At 43.2% G+C, this 27,852-nt stretch overlaps 1 protein-coding gene across 4 annotated transcripts in view; it reads left to right on the top strand.

Moving 5' to 3' along the window:
* The window catches only part of LOC131481018 (cysteine-rich motor neuron 1 protein), a 186,426-nt gene that overhangs the window by 76,435 nt on the left and 82,139 nt on the right, over window positions 1–27,852 (top strand). For 3 of the 4 annotated variants that reach the window (XM_058668078.1, XM_058668080.1, XM_058668079.1), the window contains exons 3-4: window positions 7,412–7,654; window positions 8,673–8,793. In XM_058668078.1, coding sequence (XP_058524061.1) covers window positions 7,412–7,654; window positions 8,673–8,793 — 364 coding nt within the window. The remainder of the gene's footprint in view (window positions 1–7,411; window positions 7,655–8,672; window positions 8,794–27,852) is intronic. The other variant, XM_058668081.1, reaches the window with a different exon arrangement.

Raw genomic sequence — 27,852 nt, 5'->3', positions numbered from 1 at the left:
ATGTGGGGCCTTAGAATTTGGACTTCTGTTGGGTTCTGGTGCAGCTTCAGGGTTTGAGAACCATCACTCTAGAGCATTTTATCTCCCACTTTGTTGTGCATCCAGCATGTATTCTGAGTTTCTGTTTACATATGTTGTTGGGCTGCTGGTCTAGAGGCCACACTTGGAATAGCAGTAGCTCTAATATGAAGCATCATTATCAACCGACTTCCACAAAGTCTTATGTATAGAAGAAATGTGGGGTCTGGGAGATTCCTAGAGATACCGTCATGCTTAACAGCTCATTCATTTAGTGGCAGGTAGTTATCTGGAGGGTTCAGTGTATTCTTTGGCACTTGGCCAGCTGTGATTTGCCAGGGTGTTTGAACATGTCTTTGCAGAACTGCGCTATCACTAGTCAGTTGCATTGTCTAGATTCTGTTTGCTTGAAGGAATAAGGAAATACTACACCTGATCCCAGTAGCATCACTGGAGGAACCATTTTGACAAATGCTAATATGCAGGCTTCTCCGTACTCCCACATTCTGTTATAATTGGTTTGAGGTGGAATCCCACAGTGATGTTTTTAAAGCTTTGTCATTGATCCCAGTGCACATCCAAAGTTAAGAACTATGGAATTAAAGTTTCACATGTTGCAGTTTTACAGATCATATTTTCCTTTGTGTGTGGCTAGCTTAATTTCCACTGTGATGCAGCCTAACTTTATCCTGCAAATGAAAACAAATTAATATGCCCTCTTTAAGAAAAAGGCCCTGTGTAGATTCCATTGCTGTTAAATCTTGATTTCAGAGTAAAAGTTCTGGGAAAGTACAGTGGGTGTTTCAGAATGAGCTGAAATATGAAATATTTCTGGGACTGTGTCAACAAGCCTAATTTTTTCCCCTTGGGGTTATGATTGCGGAACAAGTCTTCACAGCAAAGCTTGCCAAAAAAGGTTATGATAAAATCATGGAATGTGAATGAAAAGAATTCACAGTGTAACTTTAAAGGAGTCAGTCTCCAAATTTAAAAGTGTAGGGATGACATATGCATTGCATTTGTAATAGAAGTGTTCAGAAGAAAATAATGTGTACCCAAAAGCCTTCTATTTCATTGCATGATAGCTCAAAGGCCAAGGAGAAATTGAAATAGGACAGTAAAAAAGTCCTGGAGACCCATTGAGGCCCTTGGTCCTCTTTATCCTTTCCAGTTAGTTTGATACTCTGTTTCAGCAAACTTGTATCCATTCACTACAAACATCCATAGATGAGAAGAGATTACCCAGGAAGTTGAAGCTATTTTGCTTTTGCCAGCATAGACTGATAGGAAAATTGTGGGATTGGACTTCTCTGCCATAGCTTGGTGACCTTGGCCAAGCTTCTTAGCTCCCCTGATGTGTCAAGTAGAGATGAAGATGTAATCTCTTCATACAGCATTACTAAAGTGAGAATGAGTAGAGACATGACTTCCACATACGAAGTGCTCAATTAGTAAAGATTTCTTTCATTACTCTAGTATGACTGTGAAAATTGAATCCATAATAAGAAACATTAGCCTTCAAAATCTTTGTCTGAAGCCTTTATTGATATTTTCTGCCTGTTAATTACACTGTTGTTAATAGTCATGTAGTGTACTATTTCTTCCTGAAGGGCAGGCTCCTCTTGGCTCCCAGTCTTTGTTCTAGCAGTTTCCTGTGTCTGAAACACTCTTGCCCTGTCTTATGCATGCTTTCTCCTTGCTTCGGGTTCCTGCTCAAACACCATGTCCTCAGAGAAACCTGCCCTAGCTAACTCACCTGGCTAGTGTGGTACACCTGCATCGTTGGTGGTGCTTCAAAGCCTTTATAACCACTTAGCGCTTGGCTGTGTTGTTCTTTGCTTTTTGTCTCTCTTGGAATTACAAATCCAGGAAGGCAGGGATTTTATTTAGTGCCTGCTTCAAATTCTGCTCCTAGAACCACTGGCACATGAAAGTCATTCAGTTGATATTTGTTGAATGAATGAATGAGAGTTTGAGAAGACCTCGTAGATTGTACTTCAGCTGGCCTATGAGGACCTTGGTCCTCTTACACTACCAAACCTCTCTAGGGACCTCTATGACACACAGGAGAATTAGGATAGGTTTTAGAAATGGATGGCGTATCTAGTAACACTGGCTTTGTAGTTGACTTTATAAATTTTACTCATCCATTTTCTGCTTCCTGTCTTTCATTTGTAAGTGTACAGTGTATCTTATTTTAAGTGACCTGTTTCAGGATATTTTTAATATAGAATAAAATTTTGGCTTTGCAAGTTTGAGAAATTTCAAGAATCAGGCAATATAATTTTCTCTTTGTTTCTTTCTACGTGGTTTTTTTATATACCTTCGTATGTTCTTTAATTTTTGTTTAAACAGAAAACTCTTGAATGCTTTTGCTACTTTTAGATTGTTATTACACTTTCTTGTTGACGTCAGTCTAGATGAAAATTCTAGAAATCGCCATGATCCAAACATTCAGGGCAAAATGTCAAGGATTGATAAACTTTTCATTGTTATTGTGAAATTACCCTTTATTTTTTTTTTAATTATTTATTGTTTAACTTCATTAATTACATTGTATTATGTGACACAGTTACATAGGTACTTGGGTTCTCCCCCCCCCCCCCTTACCTTCCCACCACGGTGGATTCCTCCACCTTGTTGCATAACCACAGCTCAAGTTCAGTTGAGATTTCCCCATTGCAAGCATATACCAAACATAGAGTCCAGCATCTTATTGTCCAGTCAAGTTCAACAGCTTCTTAGGTATACCCTCTCTGGCCTGAAGACAGAGCCAGCAGAGTATCATCCCAGTCAATTGAAAGCTCCAACATACCATCAGCAAAAATTTACATCATTATGGAATTAATTGACATAGTAATGAGTAACCAATATGTTGGTGTTTTAATGGACAATCTCTTAGAGGAATGTTATTAATATCATGAAACCAGTTTATTTTCTGTTAATTCTATTATAAGGGATATTATCATTTAAGTCTTTCTAACCTAGAACATATTTTTTAAATGCCAGTTGACATGTTGCCTGAGCAACCAGACTTGTGTTTGTTAATTAACATAAGTTTTATATATAGATTTGTTAGACACCATAGGGAAAGGGTGTGAAGAGACCTCCAATAAAATACAATTTTTGAAAGTAAAGTCAGGAAAGCCGTTTAATTGATGGAAAAATCATAATGTGACTACAATTGTCTCCTTATTTCTGTGTGAAAGAGAGGGAATAGAGATGTAGAAGAATCAATAAAATCCACATGCATTTATTTAGAAGCAGGCCAAGAAAGCAGGTGTCAGGAAACAGTTCCCAATGTTTGGGTAATGATTGGGCACGAGCGAAGGGGAAGGAGCCTAAGTGAATAGAGAGGACAGTCAAGTCACGAAAGCTAAGTTACAAAATAAAGAACTCACACATGTTAGGAATCTAAACTCTTCAAAAGCATGATTTTGTAATTTACCATGTCAACATTACAGGCTTAACATCCTAAGCCTGTTAGTAAACCAATTCTGAGTTCCAGTTGCTGCAGTTTCATTACAGCTCCCTGATAATGCCTTGGAAAGCGGCAGATGACCCACGTGTTGGGGTCCCTTCACCCCTGTAGGAGACCCAGAAGAAGCTCCTGGCTTCTAGCTTCAGCCTGGCTCAGCCCCAGCCATTTCAGCCAATCGGGGAGCGAACTAGCAGATGGAGCATTTTCTCTCCATCTCCTCTCCTTTCTTACAGCTCTGACTTTAAACAGCAAACAAAAACTTCAGAAAAACCAGTAGAGTAATGCTAACAAAATAAGCTTAAAGACCAAGAAGAAAGAACTTTACAAACTAAACAGGTATACACAATTTATGGAAAGGAAAGCTTAGTGACTGAAGTCTGAACTGAACAGTTTATTGAAAGAATTCATGTAACTGAGCAAGATTGGAATAAGGTTGAGGGGCAGGGCAGGAGAGAGAAAGGAAGAGGAGGAAAGGAATACTGAAGTTCATAAAGCTGAAAGTGTTTAAATGCTAGGAAATCATTCAGGATTTTAAAATAGAATTTATTCTGTGTATGAGTTCTGGTTAATTAGAATAATTAATTGAAGAGAAAGCCAATATGATCTTCTTAACAAAAGCTGAAAAAGCTTTTAGTAAAGTTAAACCTTCATTTTAAAAATTCCTAGCTCATTTCAAGGCCTAACACGGATTCATTTCTGGATCAGGCAGTTTTGTATTAGCCTTCCTCTCAGCTCTGCTGCTAAGGTGCTTCTTGAGAAGGAAATAAATCTTTTGAGGTTTGAACTGCAAAACACATAGCAAATTGTGACAATGTCGGGACTATTAAAAAGTACACACGAAGCAGGCACTTGTCACTATGGGTAAGCCACTTTTTGTTAACACTTGTGTCCCATTTCAGAGTGCCTGATTTTAAGTTCCCAATTCAAGCTTCCTAACTGATGCACAGCCTAGGCTAGTAATGGCTTATGCCCTTTGGTCCTTAAAACCTATGTGAAATACCTGGCCTGAGCTCTGGGTCCCTGACCCAGCCCCAGCAAGAGGCTACATCCTCCCATATGGGGAGTATGCTGGTGAATAAGAGCTCTCTCTCTTACTCTCTGTCAAATAAATAAATACATAAACATTGAAAAATAAAAATAGCTGAGAGTTAATATGTTGAGTTGTAATGGAAACATGTTTAGTTGAAGCACATGTTTGAGAAGTCTGATCATACATGCCCCAGTGTTTTGTAGGATAGAAGGTGAAACAGAGTAAGTTAATTACGGTAAATCAACACGAGCTGGATTTGAGTGCTATCAGCAATTAGTTGCAGAGCTTCTCAAACTGTGAAACAGTATGTTTGTGTTTGCCAATAAGCAGTCCATGTTCTGTGCTTTACACATCCTACTGAACCCCATGCTTGCTTGCTCTTTATTCTTCATTGCACTGGTGATGATCTCATAGTGGAGTTACTCACTACCTGATCCTTGGATTGTAGGGTGAAGGTGGGATAGTTGGCTCCCCTTCGGATAGGCTCAGGCCTGAGTGTAGGCTTCTGTAGCTTTGCCTCAAATTGCAATGCAGTAGGGCTGGATAAGAGGCAACAGGGGCCCAGCCAAACTGAATAGTATCCACGGAAATCACAGTTCTGATCAGGAAAGAAGCTGAACCCTGAGAAATGAAGGATAAGGAAAGCAGGTCAAGAGCACAGCTGAATACAAACCACACTGGTGATTCCGAAACAGGAGGCTTGTTAGCGCAGAGCAGCATGGCCAGAGCCAGATGAACCAAGACTCGTGCTTACATCACCGTTTGCTAGCTGTGGGCGCTTGGGCTGGGTTATCTGAAACCTCAGTTTCATCATATGTAAAGTGGAGCATCGCAGGGTTATTATAAGTAGAACTCGTGGAGCATGTGGGAACAACCTCTGCTATTAGGACAGAGGTCTGTCACTTTCCATTCAGGTTTCAGTTGCTGATTGCATGGCGGTTTGTTCACTGCCAGGGCAGAAGGCTGTGGAGGAGCTTTGCCCGACATGAGGGTGTGGATATAGAGAAGTGACATTCTTTCCAACAGGGATGTTAGAGGACCACTGCAAGTTCATTGCCGGAGAGAGGGTCACAGAACACTCGGGGTTTAAGCGCCTCCTCTCATCCCCCGTCAGCACACTCTGCAGTTGTGGCTCATGGTGCTTGTGACCATCTTCCTCACTTTCTCTCCAGATGCCTTCCCTGGGTTCTCCCATGGCTCCCCCCTCCCGCCCCCACAGGTAATCCGGGCCTCTTCACTGTTGCCCAGGGTCTCCAGACTCTGTTCCCAGAGACAGATCATTCTGAATTACTCTGCATCGTGCTATGTAATCAAAGCTCTAATTTATCCGAGTGAAGGCTACAGTCTTCAGAATGGCCTTGAGGACCCTGGAGGTTTAGGCTCCCCCTCTAGCTTCCTAGAAACCCCCTCTAGCCTCCTCTGTCTAACCCATCCAGGCTGGCCTTACTGTTCTCACCCTTGAGCCCGCTCATTTCCTCTGCTGAGCCACTCGCCTCTCAGGTGTCTCCGTGGCTCACCTCGTCACTCTTGCGTTCAGATGTAAGCTTCTCACTCTTAATCCTCACCAAATGTTAACTGTTCCTCCTACCCTGGCCTTCCAATTCCCTTTTAACTGGCTCTCTTCTTTTTCACCCTTTGCTACTACCTAACATACTTGTGTCATTATTGCTTATTTTGTCACCCTCTGCTGCCTTGTAAACATGGGATGGTAGAGATTCATGTGTGTTCTTTTCTCTGATGTGTGTCCCCAGTGCTCACTAAATGCTTTTGAGTTAATTAACCAGGGCTGAATGCGAAAGATCTCCTATACTGTATTTAATGAGATAAAAAGTGAAGAAGTTAGACAAAGAAAATGGCCAGTAGGATGAAAACTATAGCAGTGAAGTTAGAAAAGAGCAGGACCGAAGGCTGGATTTGGAGAAGAGACCCGCATTTGTACCATTAATAGCTGAGTGGACTGGAAGTGAGGAGGTCCAGATGCGTTAATTCCGTAGCTTTTAGCTGCAAGTTCTTTGTGAAGAGGAGACTCCGGGTCGAAGCCTGCTCTGTGATTCTGGCTTGGACTTTGGAAATCTACTCTGGTACTACACATGCCATTACATTCACCAAGTATTTTCTGAACTCCCCACTATCACCACCACCGAAGTGCCATGATGTCCTGGCTTTTTTCTCTTTTCTTCAAGGACCCTGTTTTCGTGAAGGTTTCTTAAAAGCTTAAATGAAGAAACCAAGCTATGTCCTGAATGTTCCAGGCTGCAGAAGCTGGGACTTTGCTACCTACTCTTAAAACGGTTGAGTAATATCGACCTTGATTTGTTCTTCCCATCTCTGAAATTGAGGTCAACAGAGAAAGGGAACATGGTAAAATTGATGAATCTCTCTCTGCTAGACATAAGGACACACCAGCTGTCACTTAAGGGAATCACATAGGAATTTGTCTCATTATCCATCTGGCTGAGCTGCCACATCATAGCATCACACAGTTTTAATAAGCTCATCTCCCTGAAACGTGGACTTTGGAGGAGAGCTCTTCCACGTTGATTATTACGAACATTGTTTCCAGCCCCTGAAGTGGCCTTGATTTATTTCTGAGTCTGGTTTGCTGCTTAAATGTGGATTGTTTTCACAGAACAGCTCTTCTTAATGCCCCCTTTGAATTCAGAGATCTTTCCTTTAGAAAAGAACTCCAAGCTCATATTTTGGTGTAATGGGCCCATCTTGGGAGAGACTTCATGGTTGGCTGAAGATTGAGCCTGTTCACCTGAGTCCTTTCTCTACTTTCTTCCTTGGTTAGTAAACAGACCATCAGGGCTGTCTGTACTTCTGACCAAAGGGCCCCATACTGCCTTGGGCATGAGCTAAATTCTTTCTCTCCCATTTAGAAGAGAAGCCAGATTGCTCCAAGGCCCGCTGCGAAGTCCAGTTCTCTCCACGTTGTCCTGAAGATTCCGTTCTGATCGAGGGTTATGCTCCTCCCGGGGAGTGCTGTCCCTTGCCCAGCCGCTGCGTGTGCGACCCTGCGGGCTGTCTGCGCAAAGTCTGCCAGCCGGGATACCTGAACATACTAGTGTCCAAAGCCTCAGGGAAGCCGGGAGAGTGCTGTGACCTCTATGAGTGCAAACCAGGTACGCGTGAGCTCTGTCTCAGCAGCCCAGGTCCTCAGGCCCCGCCTTGGCCACCCTTGGCCTGTCTCTCTTCATGCAGAGAGGAGCATTCCCAGCTGGGGCTAATTGCAACCTGACACCTTTCTTATCAGACTCAAAGGGATCACTCATTAGTATGAGAGCACCTTCAGGGAGTGCGTGGTTTTCTCTCCCCTCCCCACCCCACCAGGTCAACAAACATTTGATGGGGGAGATGTGGTTTTTGGCATTGTGGCTACTTGCTTCATTTTCCCAGTCAAGGCAAGCACCCTTATTTGCAGGTTTATGACTTTAAGGAATTATGTTTTAAAAAAGTCATCATGCATAAAATAATTTTAGATAAATATTGCATCAGTATGCCGACAGTTTTGTAACGAAATGCTCAGCCCCCATTTTCCTCCTTGCCAACTGCCAACCATCCGTCCCCTTGACTTTGTAGCATGTGCTAAGTCATCTTCGACTGTTTGCTCACCTCCTTTGCCAGCCTTTGATTTGTTGTCATGTGCCAGCTGTTCCTTGCTTCGTGTGATTTCTAACATCCTTGCTCTTGTAGCAGCATTGCTAATGTGGTCTGTGAGCACGGCTACGATGTCCTGGTTCCTTCTTTGCGAGTTTCTAACCGATGATCAGTTTCTTGGGTTTTTGTTTTTGTTGTTGGCTGGATAAATAAATGCTTTGAGCAAAACAGTGCCTTGTTTCTCCCTCGAGCTGCCCTATCAGAAATACCTCTAGCTGGCTGTCGCCATCCACGTAACCACCATTGGTTTAACTCTTCCCCATACTCCTGTCTCCTCCACGTGTATCTTGATCTCAGCTCATAAATGTCTTGTCCCTACCTCTGCCTGTACACAGAAGATGTGGAATGTATGTAGCAATTCCAGCACTAGGAGTAGGTTTGTAAGAAGCCAGGAAACTTTGGAAGTTTTATAAGAGCCCGTATTGCATGTGGAAACTCAAAATGCAAGTAAGAGTAATTGGTGCTTCTGTTTGCTTCTTGCAGTTTTCAGCGTGGACTGCAGCACTGTGGAATGCCCCTCTGTCCAGCAGGCGGTGTGCCCCCTGGATAGCTATGAAACACAAGTCAGACTCACAGCGGATGGGTGCTGTACTCTGCCGACAAGGTTGGTTTGCTATTAGTTTCTTGAGTGTTCTCCTGTCTTATGTGTTCAAATGCAGTTTGAAAAATTTGGTTTGTTTTTCCCATGGGAAACCTAATACCTCCCTGTTTCTCTAGAGAAATCACTGAACTGTTAAGATTACTTGGTATTTACATACATCAGATCAAAGCCAGGTGTCATCGGGCTAAATGGTTAAGCCTTATAGATTCTTCCTGTAGGAGTGCACGTGCACTTTGGAGGGCTAGAAGCAGTACAAGCGGATAGGCACCTACATGTGTGGAAATGGAGGCAGGCAGGGAGGTGTCTTGCAGAGATAGGCGTGTCATCTGATGCACTGTGGTGAATCCTGCGAGTGTTCAGCGTGGTGTCCAAAGCAGTGCAGCATTGCGTGCTTCCACGGCTGCTCCCCAGAGGCCCTTGGCATTTGCAAACACTCCATCCATTTCTTACAAGCGCTAAGAGAATTCTAAATTCTTTCAGTGCTTTCTGGGATAGCAAATATGTCTCTTCTTTGGCTTGATAGGTAAACAAGGCTGTTATTTTAATCATAGATGCAAGGTATTCACTTAGTCCCACAGAAGCAGACTTTTTTTTTTCAGAACAGAAATGTCTCTAGATTGTGTCCTTCACATCTTGCAAAGCACCAATGCAGAGCTTGCCTTTGACCTTTAACCTTGAAGTAAACTAAGACTGTACTTGGAAACACGGCTCTTGGGTTGGCTCTTCTGCTTCGTGATTCCCCAACTTTGCCACCACTTCCTCTCCATCTTTCACTGGACTATAGGTAATCTTGGAAACAAAGTTATAATCATTTCAACTCTAGTTCCACATTTAACACCAGAAGTCAAAACTGGACCTGTTTAATCCCATTTCTAACCGTTTCTCCCCACATCCCAGTGCTGCACATTTAGCTCTGGGATTGTCGGAAACAAAGTCACTCGGAGTTTGTGGCTACACAAAAGATGTGATAGGAATACATGCAATCCACAGTCAAAGTATCATGGGTTTGTTTTGGCCCATAGTCCGAGTAAATGGCCAGAGTGTGTTCTTTAAATTGAATTGTTCTTTCCTTCTGAAATACCTGAGACAGGTCTCTCCTGTCTCCTGCTCTTTGTTTTATCAGAAGCCTAGGATTCTCTCAATTCCTTTACATTTTATCATAGAATAGGTAACCAAGATTTCAGTGAAAATACTACACTGATGATGGTGCACCAGGCTTCTTTTGAGACTGCATGTAATGATTTGTGAGGAAGATGCTTGGAAATGGAGGAAGGGTGGTGCAGACATAAGGTACTGCTAATCAGTAATGGGGGAAATGGTACTTTGCTAATAATGGATGCCCTTTCAAGGTCTTCATGAATAGGAAGGAGGCACATTTTACTGGGGAACCCTAATTAATCAAAATGAGAGCTGGTCATTCACCAAGACATGCTTTATTGAAATACAGTTAGCACCATCAGCATGTGGGAGGCACAATAAGCTATATTTTTCTTCAGTTACTCTAGGGAGTCAAAATGGGTAGAAGTCCTAAACAGACTTACTTCATCTCAGTGTAAGGAAAAACTCAGTGTTCAGAAGTAAGTCAGACCATTTCCTGAAGCCAACTGAGCTCCCTGGCGCTGGTCAGATTTTCCTCCGTCTGGGTGGCCACCTACCAGGAATGCGTAGAAGCAATGTTTCCTTGAAGAGGAGGTGCTGCTAACTGTCTTCCCTTTTATTCGCAAGCTTCTGTGAGTCCAATAAACATAAGCCATGGGGTGTTTGTGTGTCTCGCCCTAATTTAGACACAAGTTTTTTTCAAAGTGAAGAGTTAAATGTGCCTGTAATGATGCATTCTGGAAACATGGAGAGGAAAGCCGCTCAAAATCCCACTGTAAATTATTTGCAGGAGAGGGTAGGTTCTCACAGCTCTTGAGTTTCCTGTGTTTCTGATAGTCAGTGACCCATGTGCATGCCCTGCGTCTTCCACACGCATCCTTGGTTCCCTGGAGCCAGGTCCCCCTCCTCCCTCGGGCTCTGCACCTGCCAGGGTGCCTTCTCCTTCCCCTTCCCATACCACTGCCCAGTGTCTGTCCCTGCCTCAGGACCACAGTTGCTTCTCTTGGAAGGATTTTCCTTTTAGCCCCAGTCAATGATGAATCTGTCCCTGTGTCTCTCGGCCCCATTGTAATCTCTCATATATCTCTTTACCAAGGCACTTTTCATACCACATTGAAATCACTAATTTTTGTGGTCCATCTCCTATTCTATTTGTACCCTCTCAGCTAGTATTTTGTAATCTGTCAACCCAAATGTTTTGATAAATGAAGGAGGCAAGGAAAGAACAAATAGGCACATTCTTAGCAAGGATGGTTGATATGTTTTTTTAGATTCTTGGGTCCTCTTGCCAGTGGATATTAATCCTCCTCCTTGTCTGTTTAACACTCTCGCACTTTTCTCCCAATCCCCTTCTTCATGGCCTGTTGCTGCTCAGCACTGCACACATCTTTTGTAGTGTGGGATGACTTCATCACTCTATTCTACCTTACCTAATTCTGTACATCCTGCAAGACTCCAGTTAAATTTTAGGATGTCCAGGATGTCTGTCCGTTCATCCTACCCCTTAGAAACTCCCAGCGTACTCTTTCTCGTGATGACAGAATATCTTATCCTTACTGGCATTTTTCACATGCCTGTTTCATGCATTTAGTCACGGCTCATCAACAAAAGGTTGTTTCTGCAAGTCAGGAATTACATCTTCTTTCCTTTAGCTCTGGCTAGTACTAACACCAAATGAGACGGTAAATACAGAATACGCCCAGGCCACTTTAACATATTACGTGTGTTCCAATGTATTAAGGAGGATTATAGGTCATTCTTTCATGGAGTAGAACCCCAAGCAATCATCTAAAAATGGAAATTAAAAACAAGAAAGTTTAGTATGTAGTAATTGCGATAGTATTTTCAGAAACAAATTTAAAGCATAGCTTTTCTCGCGTGTTCGGTACACGCAAAATTTCTACCAGCATGATTTTTTGGACCAGTATTGTGGCACAGAAGGTGAAGTTACCATATTTTAGGGCCGTTACAGGTCCTGATTCCTCCACTTCTGATCCAGCCCCCTGCTAATGCTCCTGAGAAGGCAAAGTAATTTTGCCTCTTCCATTCATGTGGGAGACAGAGAAGGAGTTTTGGGCCCTGATTGTGTTCTGGCCTGGCCATCTGGGGAGTGGGCCCATGGATGGGCATCTTTTTCTACCTCCCCCATCACTTTGCCTTTTAAATAAATGAAATATGTAATAAATAAATGACCCCATGATCTTTAAGGATAGTGAAGAATACTACAGCATATACAAATCTTATAACTGTTTGATCGTAGCAAGCATATGAAGGACTTTGCAGTTGTGGCCAGCATTATCGCAGATTAAGCCACCATGTGGCCCCACCCTGGCTGTTGCAGCTGTTTGGGGAGTGATCCAGTAGATGTAAGATTCTTTCTGTATCCTGCTTTCTCTCTTACTTTGCCTTGCAAATAAAATGGATAAATCTGTAAGAGAGAACAAGAACGAATCTAGAATAAAGTTGATTACATGGAGAAATCAGTGGGGAAAGCCCGCTGCAAATAGAACCCAATTAGGTTAAAAAAAAATTCAAACCTGAAACTACCTGTGCAAATTTGCCGCTGGTAAAAATAGTCATTTTTGTAAGGATTTCATGTAATTCCACAAGTTAAGAAATGAATGTTTATTTCCTCTCCTCCATTTTAAGGGATAAATTTCTTTTTCATTCGCTTTCAAATGGAATTGCTGGGGCCAGGCTTACGGCACCGTGAGTAAAGCCTGGCCTGCACCACTGACATCCCTCATGGGTGCTTTGAAGGCCCAAATATTGCACTTCCCACTCAGCTCCCTGTTAATGTCCTGGGGAAAGCAGCCAAAGATGGCTCAAGTGACTGAGCCCCTGGCACCCATGGGGCAGATTCAGATAAAGCTACTGGGTCCTGCATTGGCCTGGCTCATCATTGCAACCATCTAGGGATTGAACCAGCAGATGGAAGGTTTCTCTCTCCCTCTGTATCTCTATCTCCAACTCTGCATTTGAAGTAAATAATCTTTTTAAAAACTGCAATTGACATTCCGAGTAGACTGATCCATTCAGGCTCCTGACTGCCTTGCTTTGCTGTGAGTCGCCACTCCATCAGTGAGCTTTGTGTGGAGCTAGGCTGGTATGTTTTTAGTTCATTCATCACACGTGAGTTGACTCTTCTGTACGGCTGACACGACTCCCTACTGTTCTTACCATGTGTCCGTCTCTGTCCACCAGCACTCTTTTTCCTGTTTTCCCCTGGCCTTCGTAATTGTATGTCCTTTCTACTTTCCCTGTAGCATCTCTGCTTTCCTTCAGTTGCTCATTCTTTATTTTCAGCTCTTCTTGGGCCTTTCTAGACTTCATCCTTACGTTGATAGAATTAACTTTGACCAACACTAATTCTTTCTTCCCTCATCTTTTTTTAAGATTTATTTTATTGCAAAGTCAGATATACAGAAGGAGGAGAGACAGAAAGATCCTCCGTCCAATGATTCACCCCCCAAGCAACCGCAGCGGCTGGTGCTGTGCTGATCCAAAGCCAGGAGCCAAGAGTCTCTCCTGGGTCTCCCATGCAGGTGCAGGGTCCCAAGGCTTTCCCAGGCCACAAGCAGGGAGCTGGATGAGCAGTGGGGTTGCCATGACCAGAACCGGCGCCCATATGGGATCCTAGCGCTTTCAAGGCGAGGACTTTAGCCGCTAGGCTGTCACACTGGGCCTTCTTCCCTCATCTTGATTTACATTTCCAATCATCCTGCTATGTATCACTGTTGTACCTATTTTGTTGGCACCAGGAGGTGACAGAAGCTGTATGGCAACTCATGTCTTTCAGGAAAACATGGGAAGGAAGTGAGAATTACTGGCTCTTGGCCTAAATACTACATGGTGACAGAAAGGAAGTGGGACATTGGTAGAGCACAAGACTTCTATGGTTTTTGGAAGTCCCTTTCCACCTGTCTTCATGCCGTCTGTATTTACAACAGAGAGACAGTGTAAATGATGTCTGCAGGGAAGCGAAGTTTCTAAGTGGCATGTGGGTAACAATTATAATCAGAGATACAAAGCCTTTGTACTTTGAGTTTTCTTTTTCTTTTCTTTTCTTGATTATCACTGTAAACTGCGTGAGGTTATCTATCGGTCCTCAAATGGAATTTGAGAAAAACTCATTGTGGAAACTCAAAAATATTCCTTGCAGCAAGGAGCGCAGAAGGGCTTAAATCTTCACGCCAGGTGCTGTTCTCATTGCAATATTTCTGATAAGTTTTTAAGACAAGGAAATGGATTAGTGAGTAAAAATTCATATCTTGACCGTGCACAGTAGCCTGGCGGCTAAAGTCCTCGCCTTGCATGCGCTGGGATCCCATATGGGTGCTGGTTCTAATCCCGGGGGCCCTTCTTCTTATCCAGCTCCCTGCTTGTGGCCTGGGAAAGCAGTCGAGGAAGGCCCAAAGCTTTGGGACCCTGCACCTGTATGCTAGACCTGGGAGAGACTCTTGGCTCCTGGCTTCAGATTGGTACAACTCCGGCTGTTGCAGCTGCTTGGGGAATAAATCATCAAATGGAAGATCTTCCTCTCTCTCTCCTCTCCTCTCTGTATATCTGACTTTGCAATAAAAATAAATAAATCTTAAAAAAAAATTCACATCTCATCAATGTCAATTTATGTCAGCATGTAGTATGCATTAACAAATACCTGTTTCTGTTAGTCACTGCTGTGTCACTCCTAAGGGAGCTGCACACAGAGGTCTGTTCTTTCTCACAGTTCTGATATCAACCGGGCATAGTTAGCTGGCAGTCACTGGGGCTGGCGCTCTGTGTCTGGGTACTCAGCTGTGGGGCTGGCACTTAGTGTCCAAGTACTCAACTGTGGGGGATGGAAGTACCTGTCTCCCCACAAAGTCTTTACTCTTGGGCTTAAGCAAGAAACCAAAGCGCAAAGCCTGCAGAAACTTGAAAGCCACACATCACTCACAACACATCCTGCTGTTCAAGGCAAGTCATGTTTGAGCTCCCATTCAAAGCGTATGAAAATAGATTCCACTTCTTAATGGGAGAACGGACAAAGAATGTGTATGACACTTTTATCCAACTTTACACAACTTTGGCTTCAAGCCTCACCTTTGTCTCTCTAGTCCCTACCTGTTCTTGGCTCTCATCTGTAGACAAGGTAATTTTTCAGTCTTCACTCTGCCTCTGCAAGGCTTTGCCACTCTCTCAGATAGGGGCTTACAGAGTAGACATCAGTGAGTTAAAAATCAAGACAGTAATTACTCCTACTTACTCACTTGTACTGCAAATCGGGTGGGGTTTATTACTACCCTAGGCCTTTCAATGTGTATCTTTTTATATTAAGAACATGAATGAGCTTACTATATTATTGACAGTCACCCATTCTAAATTTATTTCCATGAGATTTGTCTACATCTTTTTTTTGTCCTAAAACATTCTGTTACCAATTTCTATCTATTAATAAGCCTTTCGTAAAAGTGATTGAAAAATATCCTTGCAAGTTATTTTGAGGTAGAGATGAATTGCGTCATTGTTTATCATGTTCAGAAACTTAAAAATAGGGTTTCTTCTTGATGGTGGTACATGCCTAAGATCCAGGTTCCCAAGCTCTCTCCTGACTCCTGCCTGCCTCTGACCCAAGGGCCCGATTCTCTTCCAGAACCTCTCTCTGGAACATTCTCTCGTTTTCTCAGCCAGTTTACCAGAGATGCTGTTTTATTTTTAAATCAAGACTTGAAAGCATTGTTGTACTCCTCTTTTTTCCCCTAGCCCTAGGGTCATGAAAAAGTTGGGGTTGCTGAAGCATTAGCTCACCCTGCAGTTTCTCTGTCACCCCCAACATTGAATAGAATGCGATGTGAGCACAGTTCATGGGAAATGCTGATGCACCAGTCACAGAGCTCGCCCCAGGAGGCTGCTGCATCTCTTGTGTTTCTTTGAGGAAGCTTGAGGAGCTGGAAGGGTCCTGCCTAAGGAGCAGTAGCAGAGCTAGGTGTGGGGAACACATACTGTCCCCCTGTGCCCTTGGGCTCAGTCATCACCAGCCCCTGTCCAGCCCCACCGCGTAGGAATCCTGAGCTTCCATATCTTGCCCTTTACCTTGTTCCCATTGTCGTGACGCCCCTGCTGTAACCATTCAGTAGCTGGAATACTCCTGTAGCCATCACTTGGTGCTGTTCACACAGAATACAGACTCAATACTAAGGAGTGCTGGAAACCAAGTCCACTCCTGCAGGCATCTGGAAAAGCCTTTCCCTGAATCTGGGTCTGTCTGCCTACCTAGGAAGGGAGAGCTGCTGAATCATCTCAAAAGTAATTTCTACCTCTGATTCTCTTTCTCTGACCCTTCAGAGAGGAGAATACAAGCCACCGGATACTCCTCAAAAAGAAGGGGGAAGGAAAGTTTTACAAAATTCCAGGTTTCAGAAGACAGTGCAGAGAGAGAGATAGCTTACCTAGGAACAGAACAGGAAGGGGTGAAAGTCCAAGGAAAAATAGTTATTCTTTTGTTTTTAATTTTCCAAAAAAATATTAGAAGATGCAAAATTAAGCAAATTGCTAGAGTAGTAATTTAAGCTAAGGTAAGCAGAAACAACTGGCTTGTGAAAGCTGTGTAATAGTCCAATCTAATAGATATTTTTTTGTTTTTTGGTCAGTGACTAATTGAATACTGTTGCTTACACTGTTGACATGTATTATATGTTCCCTGAATAGTAGGAGCAGGACTTACTGGCCAAAGGCTGAATCCACAAAGTTTTATTCTATTAAACTGCTTTCTCATGAAGTATTCATGTCCCTGCCTGCCAACCCGCATGGTGTGTGTGTGGTATGGAGGGTGAATTGCACTCCGTCCGACTGTGCATGGTGGCTCGTGGACCCTGCACCCTAGGCCTCACTTGTTTCTCCCCATCCGTGGCCGTACCACTTTCCCTGGGATTCTGGTGCTTTGACTGTCTTATTGGCACTCTGTTTATCCATCTCCTTCCTATCTATTGCTTTTTCTGCTTTGCACATTTAATTGGACACTCACATTGTAGGCATGGAAGAATTTTAGATTCTCTGCTCCTGATTGTGTGTTTGGGTCATTTATTTCTATGTCCCAGACTTTAGAAAGATAAAATCTTAAGCAAGTTTATTAGTCCTTGTTTGAGCCTCAGTTCTGTTTCTTCCAATAAAACACTGACCTTAGAAGACAGATTTCTACTCACGTCCTGTTACATTTTGACAGTCCAACACTGTAGCTGCAGGAAGGGAACTAGGAGGAAAGAAAGGATAATCCCATTATGTCTGAAAGACCACCAGAGAGCAGGCCATGAATCATCTGTACTCTCACCGTGTCATCTCGATATTTGTGCTCAGCTGCTTCATTAGAAAATGTACGTTGCTTAGCTGCTATCCTTAAGTCTTCGGGCTATCAAGAAATTTCATCTTGTTGATGCTGTGTTGCATTATGGTAATGGAATTTTAGCAGATTGCTTGCACACCAGTTTTCGGGAGTAGATGTACATATTTTAAAAGGGGGTGAAGGGGCTTCGGGATTTATAGCCTGAGATTGGTTCATGCTGGGTGGGGCCAAACCATTGTAATCCTTGGCAGGTCATCCCTTCCCTTTAGAGGCACTTGAGTTAAATCAGAACTAATCTAACCACAGCACTACAGCCACTGAAAACAAAGCACAGGTTTGAAAAATGCTCAGGTCTACTAAATAATTAAATACTGATTCAGAACTTTGTGGAAGATTGCATTGTACATCATGGTGGAATAAGGCAATAAAGGAAATGTGGCCCATTCTGCAAGAATCTCAACACCCTAGAAGTATGACCATTGCCACTTTGGTTTTTGTGTGGTTTTTTTAGATTAATGCAAAGGGAAGAGAGTTTCTGCAATCCATACGTACAGCTCCAAAAACATAACCCACTTCCTTGCTCCTTTGCTCCCCCAACCCCACCCCTCACCTACCCCTCTGTTCATCAGCTTTTGTTAAGACATAATTTGAACCCACTCTATGTTTATAAGGTTCTAGACCTTTAAAACTGAAGAAGCTGGCACAGGTGCAGATACACACACACACACACACACACACGCGCGCAAAACTGTCTTCAAGAGAAAAAAAAATTACCAAATAAGAGCTATCTAGCAATATGCCAACTTTTAATCCAAGCTAAAAAATTAAGAGCCTCAAAAGGACAAACAAGGACACTACTAAAAGCTCATAAAAATGAAATTAAAAACACATTTGTTGCAAGGAAATTCTTGTGATCCATGCATAGCTTTTTTCATAATATGCATTTTCCATGAATTTCGGAAGACCCAGCACACAAAAGATAATGGTTTTCCGGATCACCATCACCGCCATTGGCCTGTAATTTTGAAATCTTGAATCCTGCGGTTTGCTTCCTCCTGCAAGCTCAGTGCATCTTCTGACTTCACGAGCATCTCTCGCGTCTGAAGCAACAAGTCTCTGAGAAACAGTGTCGAAGTGCCACTCATCCTTGGGTGGTTGAGCTTCCTGGGCTCCTCAGCTAGCTGTTATCTCTAGAGACCAATGTGTAATTTTGCTGTTGGTAGCCTTTAGGTGGATATCAGGGGTGAAAGTGGGTTGGAGGATCACATAAGGGTCAGGGACCATCAGCAACAGGGTGTGTCAGTCTAATCAGACACATACATCAAAGCTAGAAACTCCCCGAGGTTAGCTAGGCACTGTCACATTCATGCTCAGAGATCAGGGGGAACTTATTTTTGTTTTTTCTCCTTGGAGACGGTGTTTTTTAAATCATCAGATAACACTTGTTTATAGACTCATGCTTTTTGACGTTGTGCTAGGTAGTTAAGTTGTTTACATCATGACTATTCAAACTAACCAGTAGGAATTGTCCCTGAATTTGCATTTTCAAAAGAACTTTATTTAATTAAGAGCCTTGTAATTAATTAGCAAATCCATCTGTTCTAAAATACCACCACAAAAAAGATGGCATTGAATAAGTTTTGGTGGTGGTTTTTTGGTTTTTGTTTAGTTTGGTTTTGGTTTTTAAGATCTTCTAGTAGACAGATTTCTCCAATTCATTTCAGTTTTTACTTGTTCCCTTTAATTTGGACAGTTTTCCCACCTGCTTTTTGGGGTAAATAAAAATTATGTAGTATGTAAAGCATGTATTAGCATAGCAAACTTCATTTCAGTCCAATGAGCTCAATGGGCCAGATTGAAAACATTGATGACTCTTGATGTGCTGTCCTGATAGCATGCTCTGTCTTTAAACATAAATGCAAAAACAGGGTGCATTTGAAGTGCTGCTTTCTCAACTAGTAAAAGAACATTTATTCTGTTGCCCTCTGTCACAGTAATTTTTGGCCCAGTGGAGCTAGTCATGACCAAAAAAGCCATAATCTATATTAAACTCTGATGTTTTAAGACAAAATAACTAAGAATTCCATGTTTTCATTGGCCCAATCCCCAGAATGGAAAAAAATACACTTTCCTAGAAATAAGGGCCATACCCATTGAAGATGAACTGTCTCCTTAATAGAGTGATTTGTCAATTTATTTCAGAATTGGACCTGGTATCTGTTTGTAAGTTGTATTTATTTTAGTCCTGAAAACTAACAAGGCTTTCAGAGAACATATAGTCTGGTCTAAGGGTAATAATGGATTATCAGTAGACACTGTATATGTGGCCATTGACTTAAACTGAAGGAAACTCCCCATTAAATGTAAAAGCAGAACCCATAGCATGAATAATACCGAAATTCAGTGGTCTTTTCCCATCCACCCATCATTTGCTATATTATCATCATGACACATACTAACTTAACCGCTCTGAACAAAAATTGCTTTGTGAAGTTATTTACACAACTAATAAATAAATTTAAAATGTTAATTTGAGGAAGTACCGAACATACTCCCGGATTCATGGAGTATATCTTGTTCTTCATTGCCCTGGATCTGATTTATCCAGGAGACGTTGGATTGCTTCACTGGAACCCTGGAGGGAGATACAGCTAAGTTCACTTGGACATCAGTGTGTCAGGGTGTTGTGATTACACCACCAAGACTGCATTGTAAATTATCCTGTCGTGACTTTGCTTGTGTTTGAAAAGAAGTTGCATTTATTGCCTCTTATGATGGTATTCCGAATTCTGTAGCTAGCTCCTGAATTTGGAGGAAGCTTATGACTCTTGCGGAGACATTAGATCCTACTCTCTGAGAGAAGGACCCACCTCGTATCTCTCTCATCAACATCTAACAAACACATGAGAGTAAAAAACACCTTTGAAGTAAATTATATAGGTTGTCTTTGGCAGATCCTAGATTCAGAACCCCATCCAATATTGTACCACTGGTTACAGTGAAGTGTAGTCACTCATGTCCAAGAGCAAACATGTGTCTGTATAAGGCATTCGATGCTTAGAAAGCAGATATGTACAACAGTCAAAGACTGAGCAGAGAGCTGGGTTCTGATGTGGAGAACTATGAGGTTTCAATTTTGAGCAGAGTCCTTCAGAATGAGTCTTATTTCTCCAGAGAGAAACAAGAGTCGAGTGTTCTAGGCTATTGTAGTCATTGGTTTTTTGACTTTTGTAATAGAACTTAACAGTTTCAAACATTAACCTAATCTTAACTATGTTTAGACTGAAGAAAAATGGATCATATGTCGGTGTTGGGTTTTTCCTAAGGTACTTCTCAGTGTGGTATACTTGCCCAAGCCTGGTCTACCTCCCTGACCGTGTATCTCCTACCAGTTCTCTAGCAGTATTCCCAGTTCTCATCTCAGCCCATAATATATGTCTAGTGAGCAGAGTCATTTGCTTAAGACTAAATACACTATCTTCTTTCTTGTGTCTGATTCGAGTAGGTTCTTCCCTCTGAAATTCTATCCCTCTGTTCCCACTTGTCATCACGCATACGCTAGTGTACACTTCTAATTTGTACCCACTCATCCACATATACCCCCAAATGCACAGGCTCAGCTGTTTATCTTTGTGCCTTTTGTTTGACAAGACATCATGGGAACAGTGATCCTTGGGGGCAAAGGAAGGTCTGCTGGGCCCCAGCAGGGCTGCCAGTGTTAGGGATAAGGAAAAGCTGCCAGCACGGTGTCTTTTCCTACAATCCCCACCAGCCTGAGTATCAGCCCAGAGGAAATAAATACTTAGAGAAACAATTTGTTACTGGCAGCGGTGAGACTGAATTTAGTCCCAAAGATAGATTTCGGGGGGGGGGGGGAGTCTCTTTTTTTGCATTTGCCATATTTATAATAGTTTATATTAGTTTGCTGTATTTATATTTATATATATATTTAAAAGCTGACATGCTTTACCTAGAATTCTGACTCCTCTTAAATGAGAGATGAGAAAGGGATGGCCACGTTCGCTTTGCATTTCCATGAGGAATAGTGATACCCCTGAGAAGTTTTTCTTTTTGAGTCTGTCCCGAGGCCCCTTTCCTCTTGGAAGGTACCTGCCTGATTATTTGCTGGGTTTATGTAAGTTGGCATTGGTATCAAGAGAGCAGACACAGGAGGAGGATAAACAGGTTGAAACTCAAGGGACATGTGTTAGAAAGATGACAGTTCCAATGTAGCACCTCAGTTTGGAGCTGTATGGTTGAGGAGGTGAGGCAAGGCTGCAGCTCAGGCTGTGGGGAGAAGTCTGAGGAGCAGGTATTCTCATGAAGATAACGAGCCACCAAGCTGTGAGCGTGGGTAGGAAGATGGGCTGTTTGGATCAGAGCACAGGATGTGTGACCTCAAAGATTTCAGAGAACTGGAGGCATGAGTCACTGCCCTGGAGAGGGCAGAGAGGGTCACAGGATTTCCAGAGTCCATGAGAAACCTTTGTCCACATAGATCCCGGAGCCTCCTCAGTTGTAATCGAATAGCTGACAGGTGTTATGCCTCTTGGTTCCGGGAGTGATCCTGGGTGCCTGTCGTCTCAGCTCCTTTCATCTTCATAGCAATCATGTCACATGTGTACATGGCACTCTATTTTATAGATAATGCGATTGAGGCTTAGAGAAACTCTGCCTGCTTGGCCAGTATATGCATACCTAACTGCCTGGTTTGATAGGTATTCTCTTTCTCCAGATCTGACCCTGAGGGAACAGAGAAAGGAATGAAGTTACAAAGGAGGTGTGTTAGAAGAAAAGCAGCCACAAGGGAGGAGCTGCTACTCAACCTGATCCTTCCTGCCCCCAAGTGAATGGAGGGAATTTGCAGGATGGCAGCAGGGAAGCCACTTTGCTAGGGGAGAGCCAGGTCGGAGTGAAAGATGTGAAGGGTGTGTTTTCAAGTGATGCACAGGTGCTGAGAGGGTTTTTCTGCAGGGAAAAGGTTGCAGGAAGCAGAGGGGGCTGTCGCACAGGCTGGGGAGCAGCACAGCGTATTGGGGATGTGTGCTCCCCAGAGGACAAGACAGTCTGATGACAAGGATGAGAAACTGCGAACTGATTGTCACATGGATCCAAGTGGACACACACTTCAAGCCATCTGTTTCAGTCCAGCCCTGGCCCCTGTGGCTCTGGAGGCCAAAGGAGTGTTAGCAGCCCGAGCAGTGGAGGGTGTTGTCAGGCTTTCAAGTAGTTTACTACAGGATGGAATGATCTACAGCCTGTCACACTTTCATTGGTGATTATACATCTACCAGCTCTCCAAAAACTAACCTTTCTAAACTGAGGCCAGGATGGTGTGTATCCCCGGCTTCACCCACTGGAGTGCCTGCTGCATGGACGTACTGACAATTAGTCGATTGCATGTTCCAAAACACTCATCTCTAATGCACTTGTTGTGTTAATGATAGTAACCCAGTCTTCATTTCCAGAGTGTGATGCTTCCCTTCTTTCTTACTTTCCCTAACTGGTACCGTGTGCATCTCACTTTCATGCCATCTTCTACTCCGCGGTTCCTACCAGCCACCAAATCATTTGCCAGTGATCTCCCCTAGGCCAAAGGAGGGAAGCCAGAGAGCCCTGCCCTCCTGGCACTTGGCTAGCTTCTGATGCATGATACCAGGTTGTTCAGCTGGACAGCATGATTCAGGATGTCTGCCACATCCCAGTCCCAGCCTTTTCAGCTGTTTCTGTGGCTCTGGTGCCCTGCTGCCAGCACTGAAACCCCCCCCAGAAACCCCAACCCCTGCCCTAGCCCTCTTGTCTGGCCTCTCACATGGAGGTGATGATGTGCAGGAAATACCGTCACTCTCTCCATGCCATGCTTATCACTGTGTGTCAGTTCTATGAACGATTCTGTACTTTTTGTTAGTACTATGTGAACTTGTGGTGCTTTTACCTCCAATTTATACCACTTTTTTCTTTCTCCACTTGGTTACTTAAGATAAGCTTCCCCCAGCACATCCAGTCTTACAGAGTGAGGTCCCTTGAGAAGCAAGCTGGAGGAATGCTGTAGTGATTGCTTTATCGCAGGCTTCCAGTGGACATTATTAGTATTACAAATATTGGGAATCACAAAGGAATATTTTTTTACCTGATTCCCCCCCCCTCAATCTACACTTCCTCTGCGTGGAAGCGTTACCTTCAGTTCCTCACCCTAGAAAAAAACATAAGACAAAAGAGCAGCAGCAACCACAAGAAAAAGCAATCGAATAATTGTACTTTGGAGAGAAGGGGGTGGAGACTGTGTAGACAGCAGCCCACTGTCCACAGGGGAGCGGTGGATGCTGGGGAGAGGCATAGGATTCTCAGAGCTGGGCTTCATTTGTTACAGCTACAGCACAGGTTTGGAGCTGGGATAGGAGGAGGCCAGTGCCCAGAAATGAGCTGGAGGAGGGGAAAGGGCGATGGGGATTGGAGTGACTGATGGTGACACATGATTAAAATTGGTAAATCTAGGGACGTCCCATGGAGAGAAGCACTGTTTCCAGTCTACAAAGTTGGACCTTTGGGTGGGAAACCTATTTCTTCTTGAATATTTTATTTGCAGTCTTAAAAAAAAAATCCTAGAAAGATAAGGCATCAGTAGAAAGATAGCTCATCGGGTTTAATTAGAATTGAAGCTACTTTTTCTAGAAATGGTGTTTTATGCATCATAATTTCCATTCCTGACAAGCTGTTTCATTAATACACCATATAGAATCACAGTAGAGCTTTGGCCTTTTAGTTCTTGATTGATTGTATTTCCTGACTGCAGGAAGACCTCCCTCCAGCCTGTGAATGGTGAGTTTTGATTTGCAAACAGTTGGTATCTCCCCTTTGGAAGGGCTTAAGGCCTCCATGCAGAGGTGGATGCAGTCCAGTGTAGGAAGTGTTCTCCAGGGGGCTGCTCTAACATGTTTTCCCTCTGGGAAATGTGTGTGCTTGTGGAAGGTGAGGAGTCTAGTCTGCTGGCTTGCTGCTCTCCATTATTCCTTCCTGAAAAAGGCTGCTATAGGAGGATGTTAGAGGAACCTCTGCCCTAAGCTCTGCTTTGCACCCACCCCCGGGCATTATTCCACGGTGCTGCTGTTCTTTGCTGCAAGGGCTTTTAGGGCAGCAAAGAGAAGTCCCAGCCCCAAGGTCTCCACTAGCAACCCTCTTCTCACAGGTTATCCTTAATTTCTCCAGCCTTTTGGGTAAAATGATTGATTCTTCAACTAAGGTATGAAGGATCACAGACATCCAGAGACACCACCATCTAGCTTGGTGGCTCTTCTGCATGGCATAGTGTCTTTTTTCCTATGAAAGAATAAGCTATAAATCTGTAATTATTACATTCCAGGAAGAAAAACAAAATGCCCCAAGAAAGCTTTCAGGAAAAGACCCCTGTTGGACTGGGTCCAAAGGTTGAGGTGCTTGGACAAGAGGAAGAGGGGTTTAGGGTGCAGGGTCAGTGGTGTGCCCCAAGGACATGGATGCACATGGGCAAGAAGAAGATGAGCTGTAATGAGAGCTTGATGGTACAGTGGTGGGAATGGCGATAGTAGAATTGTGGAATTTTTTTTTAAGCCGGAAAGGTTCTTTGTGGTTCACCAGTCTCACTTCATGCATAAGAAGCTTCTGGAAAATAAAAATTAAATGTTAGAAACCCAGGTCCTGGACATAGGAAGTTCTGAAAGCGGGTCCCAATTTGCCTTCAGTGGATTCTCCTGCAGAGTTTATTATGCAATCTGACTTTTACAGTCCCTCCTAAACTTGCAGAAAAACATTCCACAACATGTACCTAGAATCTGCATTTTCAGGTAATTCTATAGTCTTTCCTTCCACATACTCATATTGAAAAACATTGGACCTGTGAGCTCTGTGTCAAACTTACAAATCTATAAAAATGATGATACTGTAACCTCTGACTTATTAATTGTGAGGAAAAGGTTTGTTCCAGACTTTTTTAATATTGTGTTTATTCTTCATTTCTTTCTTTGGAACACAGATAGCATGCCCCTACTGTAGAGAAATTTATGAGAGAAGCAGAATGATTTTGATTTATTACGAGCACGTATACTTCAGGAATTCAATCCCCTTGTTTACTGTTGTACATTGAGAAGAAGAAAAATTAATCCTGGTTTTTGTTTCTGTTTATTTTTGCCAAAGAAGGCCTTGGAGAATGGATAGCGTAAGGACTGTGGGAAATTTTCCAGGGGCAAAGGAGAAGCAGGAATTTGAACCTGCATAGTGGGCACAGGAGTGATACAAGATCAGAATAGGGAATTCAGCAAATGGTAGCCTGCCACTATTGCTGACCCACAGGCTGTAGAACATGGAAGCTAAGAGGCAGGGAGAGGCCGGGTTTATGAGCAGTTTGTAAGCTATGCGCAGGAGCTAGGACTTTGGCCTCCTGGTCCAGCTGGGACTGTCTGTGTAGTCCAGGAAGCAAGGAACATGAAGGGAGAGTCAGGCTGCATTCCTGCCCTTCAGCCAACAGAACCAGCCGGCCTGAGCTCCCAAGAAGGTGAGTGCCCTCTAGGGGTTTAGAAGATTTCTGAGAACTGTTCAGCCTGGCACTCAGGCACTCAGATGTCCACGAAGCCAAACCCACTGCCTTCTTGAAGGAAAAAAAATATAATAAAACCCTTAACCAAGTCCCACCTGGCTGCAGCTGTGATTACATTATGCAAAAATTTATTAATGGGGTGCTTTGATTGATCATTATCTTAATACTGAGGATAACATGAGAGGCTTGAACTTTTCTCGCAAATTGCAAATACAGGTTGCTTCTTGTTTAAAGTTAAAAAGCCTTTGGCTTACATACTGTATGATCCCATTTATAGGAATTATCCAGAATAGACAAGTCCATAGAGACAGAGCTAAATTAATGGTTGCCAGGAAGTGGGGAGAAGAGGTTACAGGATTTCATTTTGAGATGATGAACATGTTCTGAAATTAGGTACCAGCGATTGTTGCACAACCCTGTTTAAAAAAAAAAAGTTGTGCAGTTTAACAGGGTTTAAGTATGGGTATGTGGCTTTTATCTCAATAAAACTTATTTTTTTTAAGCTCTTAACACTGCCTTTTGGTTTCATTTATATCAGCCTGGGCACTGTGCTTGTCACCTTCGTCTGTACCTTTTCTCTTGTTATTTTTTGCCCTCCTCTTCATCTCCAGCTTTTGTTCCATCTAAGAAATCCTCCTACAGTGATGGCAGGTGCAGAAAGAGCTATGGCGTGATTACTGAGCAGAGTCAGAGGAGAGCGGAAACCCTAGTGCTCAGGGACTCCGAGGAAGAGGCGCTATCTGGGGAGATAGCAGACCCAAGGGCTGGGTAGGAGGTATTTTGGAGCCAGTAGGGCAAGCAGTGCAAACGCAGTGGAGTGAAGGCTGGCCTGGAGAAAGGAGTGTGGCTGTAGGATCAAAACAGGAAGGGGGAACCCTTGAAGAGAAAACTGAGGAAAGTTATGTTGACTTCAGGGTGTTGAATGTCAGGCCGAGGTGGTGAGGCTTGTGTCACTGAAGAGCCTTGTGGCATCGGGAGGATGCGTAGGGTCCAGATCAGAGCTGGAGCCTGGGGAGCAGGGCTCCAAGGTGAGGGGTAAGTAAGGATAGCAACTTGGCCAGAGCCTCTCCTCCTGATCATCTCTTTGCTCCTAATCTACATTGTCTCCTTTGCTTGCTCCTCCTCTGAGGTGGGGGTGGTGTGGAATTGCAGAGGAAGGCGATGATTAGGACAAGGTACCGTTGACATGCTTCAGTTGCCCTGTAATGCAGCATTTCCTCTTCGTGACTCAGTAGAAGAGAATCTAATCTCTCCTGGTACAAAACAAAGCAAACAGGAAGCTCCATTTAATTTCAGGTCGGCTGATGAACCTGTGTACCTTACCACTGCCACTTGTAAAAGGGGAAAAATCCAGAGCCTCTCGGACAATCTTCTGACAGAATTTTGTCATAAGTACATTAGATTCCACTTAGTTTATAGAGTCCCCTTTTGTTACCTGGCAGAAGGTAGTCCTGGCTGTCAAAAGATAAATTCAGATGAGCTGTATTAAGTTCAACTACATGGAATTGCTCTGTGTCTGTTTCTGACCTGTAAAAAGGGCAGTTTCATAAAGCTTCAACCTAAAAGAGAGCTTCCTGACAGATACCTACCTGAACCCAGGTTTCCACCTTTTGGGGGTTCATTCATCTGTTCTTTTTCTGTAGAATGCTCGTTTTTCAGCTTCATAGGAAGCTTTGAGAAGTCAGAAGATGGCAGTCAGCACAGAGCGCTTTTGAGATAAGGGGGCAGAGAGAAGAGGGTGCCAACCAACAAGATTCAGGGTACACAAAAATTCTGCATGCAGGGTTTTCCTTTCCTGAGTGGTTTAGCAGACCACACTGTGCAGTTTTAGACCTGTAGAGTGCTAGACACAATCTATGTGGGTCTCTAAGGAAATGATAGATGGATGTAAACCTTTGGAAATAGATCAGACCTAAGAGAGGGAAAGGAAGATGACATGGGCACACTTAGTTATGGGCTTCGGTTTGGTGTGATTTCCAACAGCTGAACAGAAAGCCAAGCAACCACATGTTCAAGGACAGTATGTGAAGAGATTCTCTTTTGCTTGACTGTATACTCTTTGGTGTTCAAATTA

This window comes from Ochotona princeps, chromosome 8 (assembly GCF_030435755.1).
Source record: "Ochotona princeps isolate mOchPri1 chromosome 8, mOchPri1.hap1, whole genome shotgun sequence".
Classification (NCBI taxonomy): domain Eukaryota; kingdom Metazoa; phylum Chordata; class Mammalia; order Lagomorpha; family Ochotonidae; genus Ochotona; species Ochotona princeps.
Note: the sequence above shows the minus strand (reverse complement) of the source record. Positions and strands in the feature narration are given on the sequence as shown.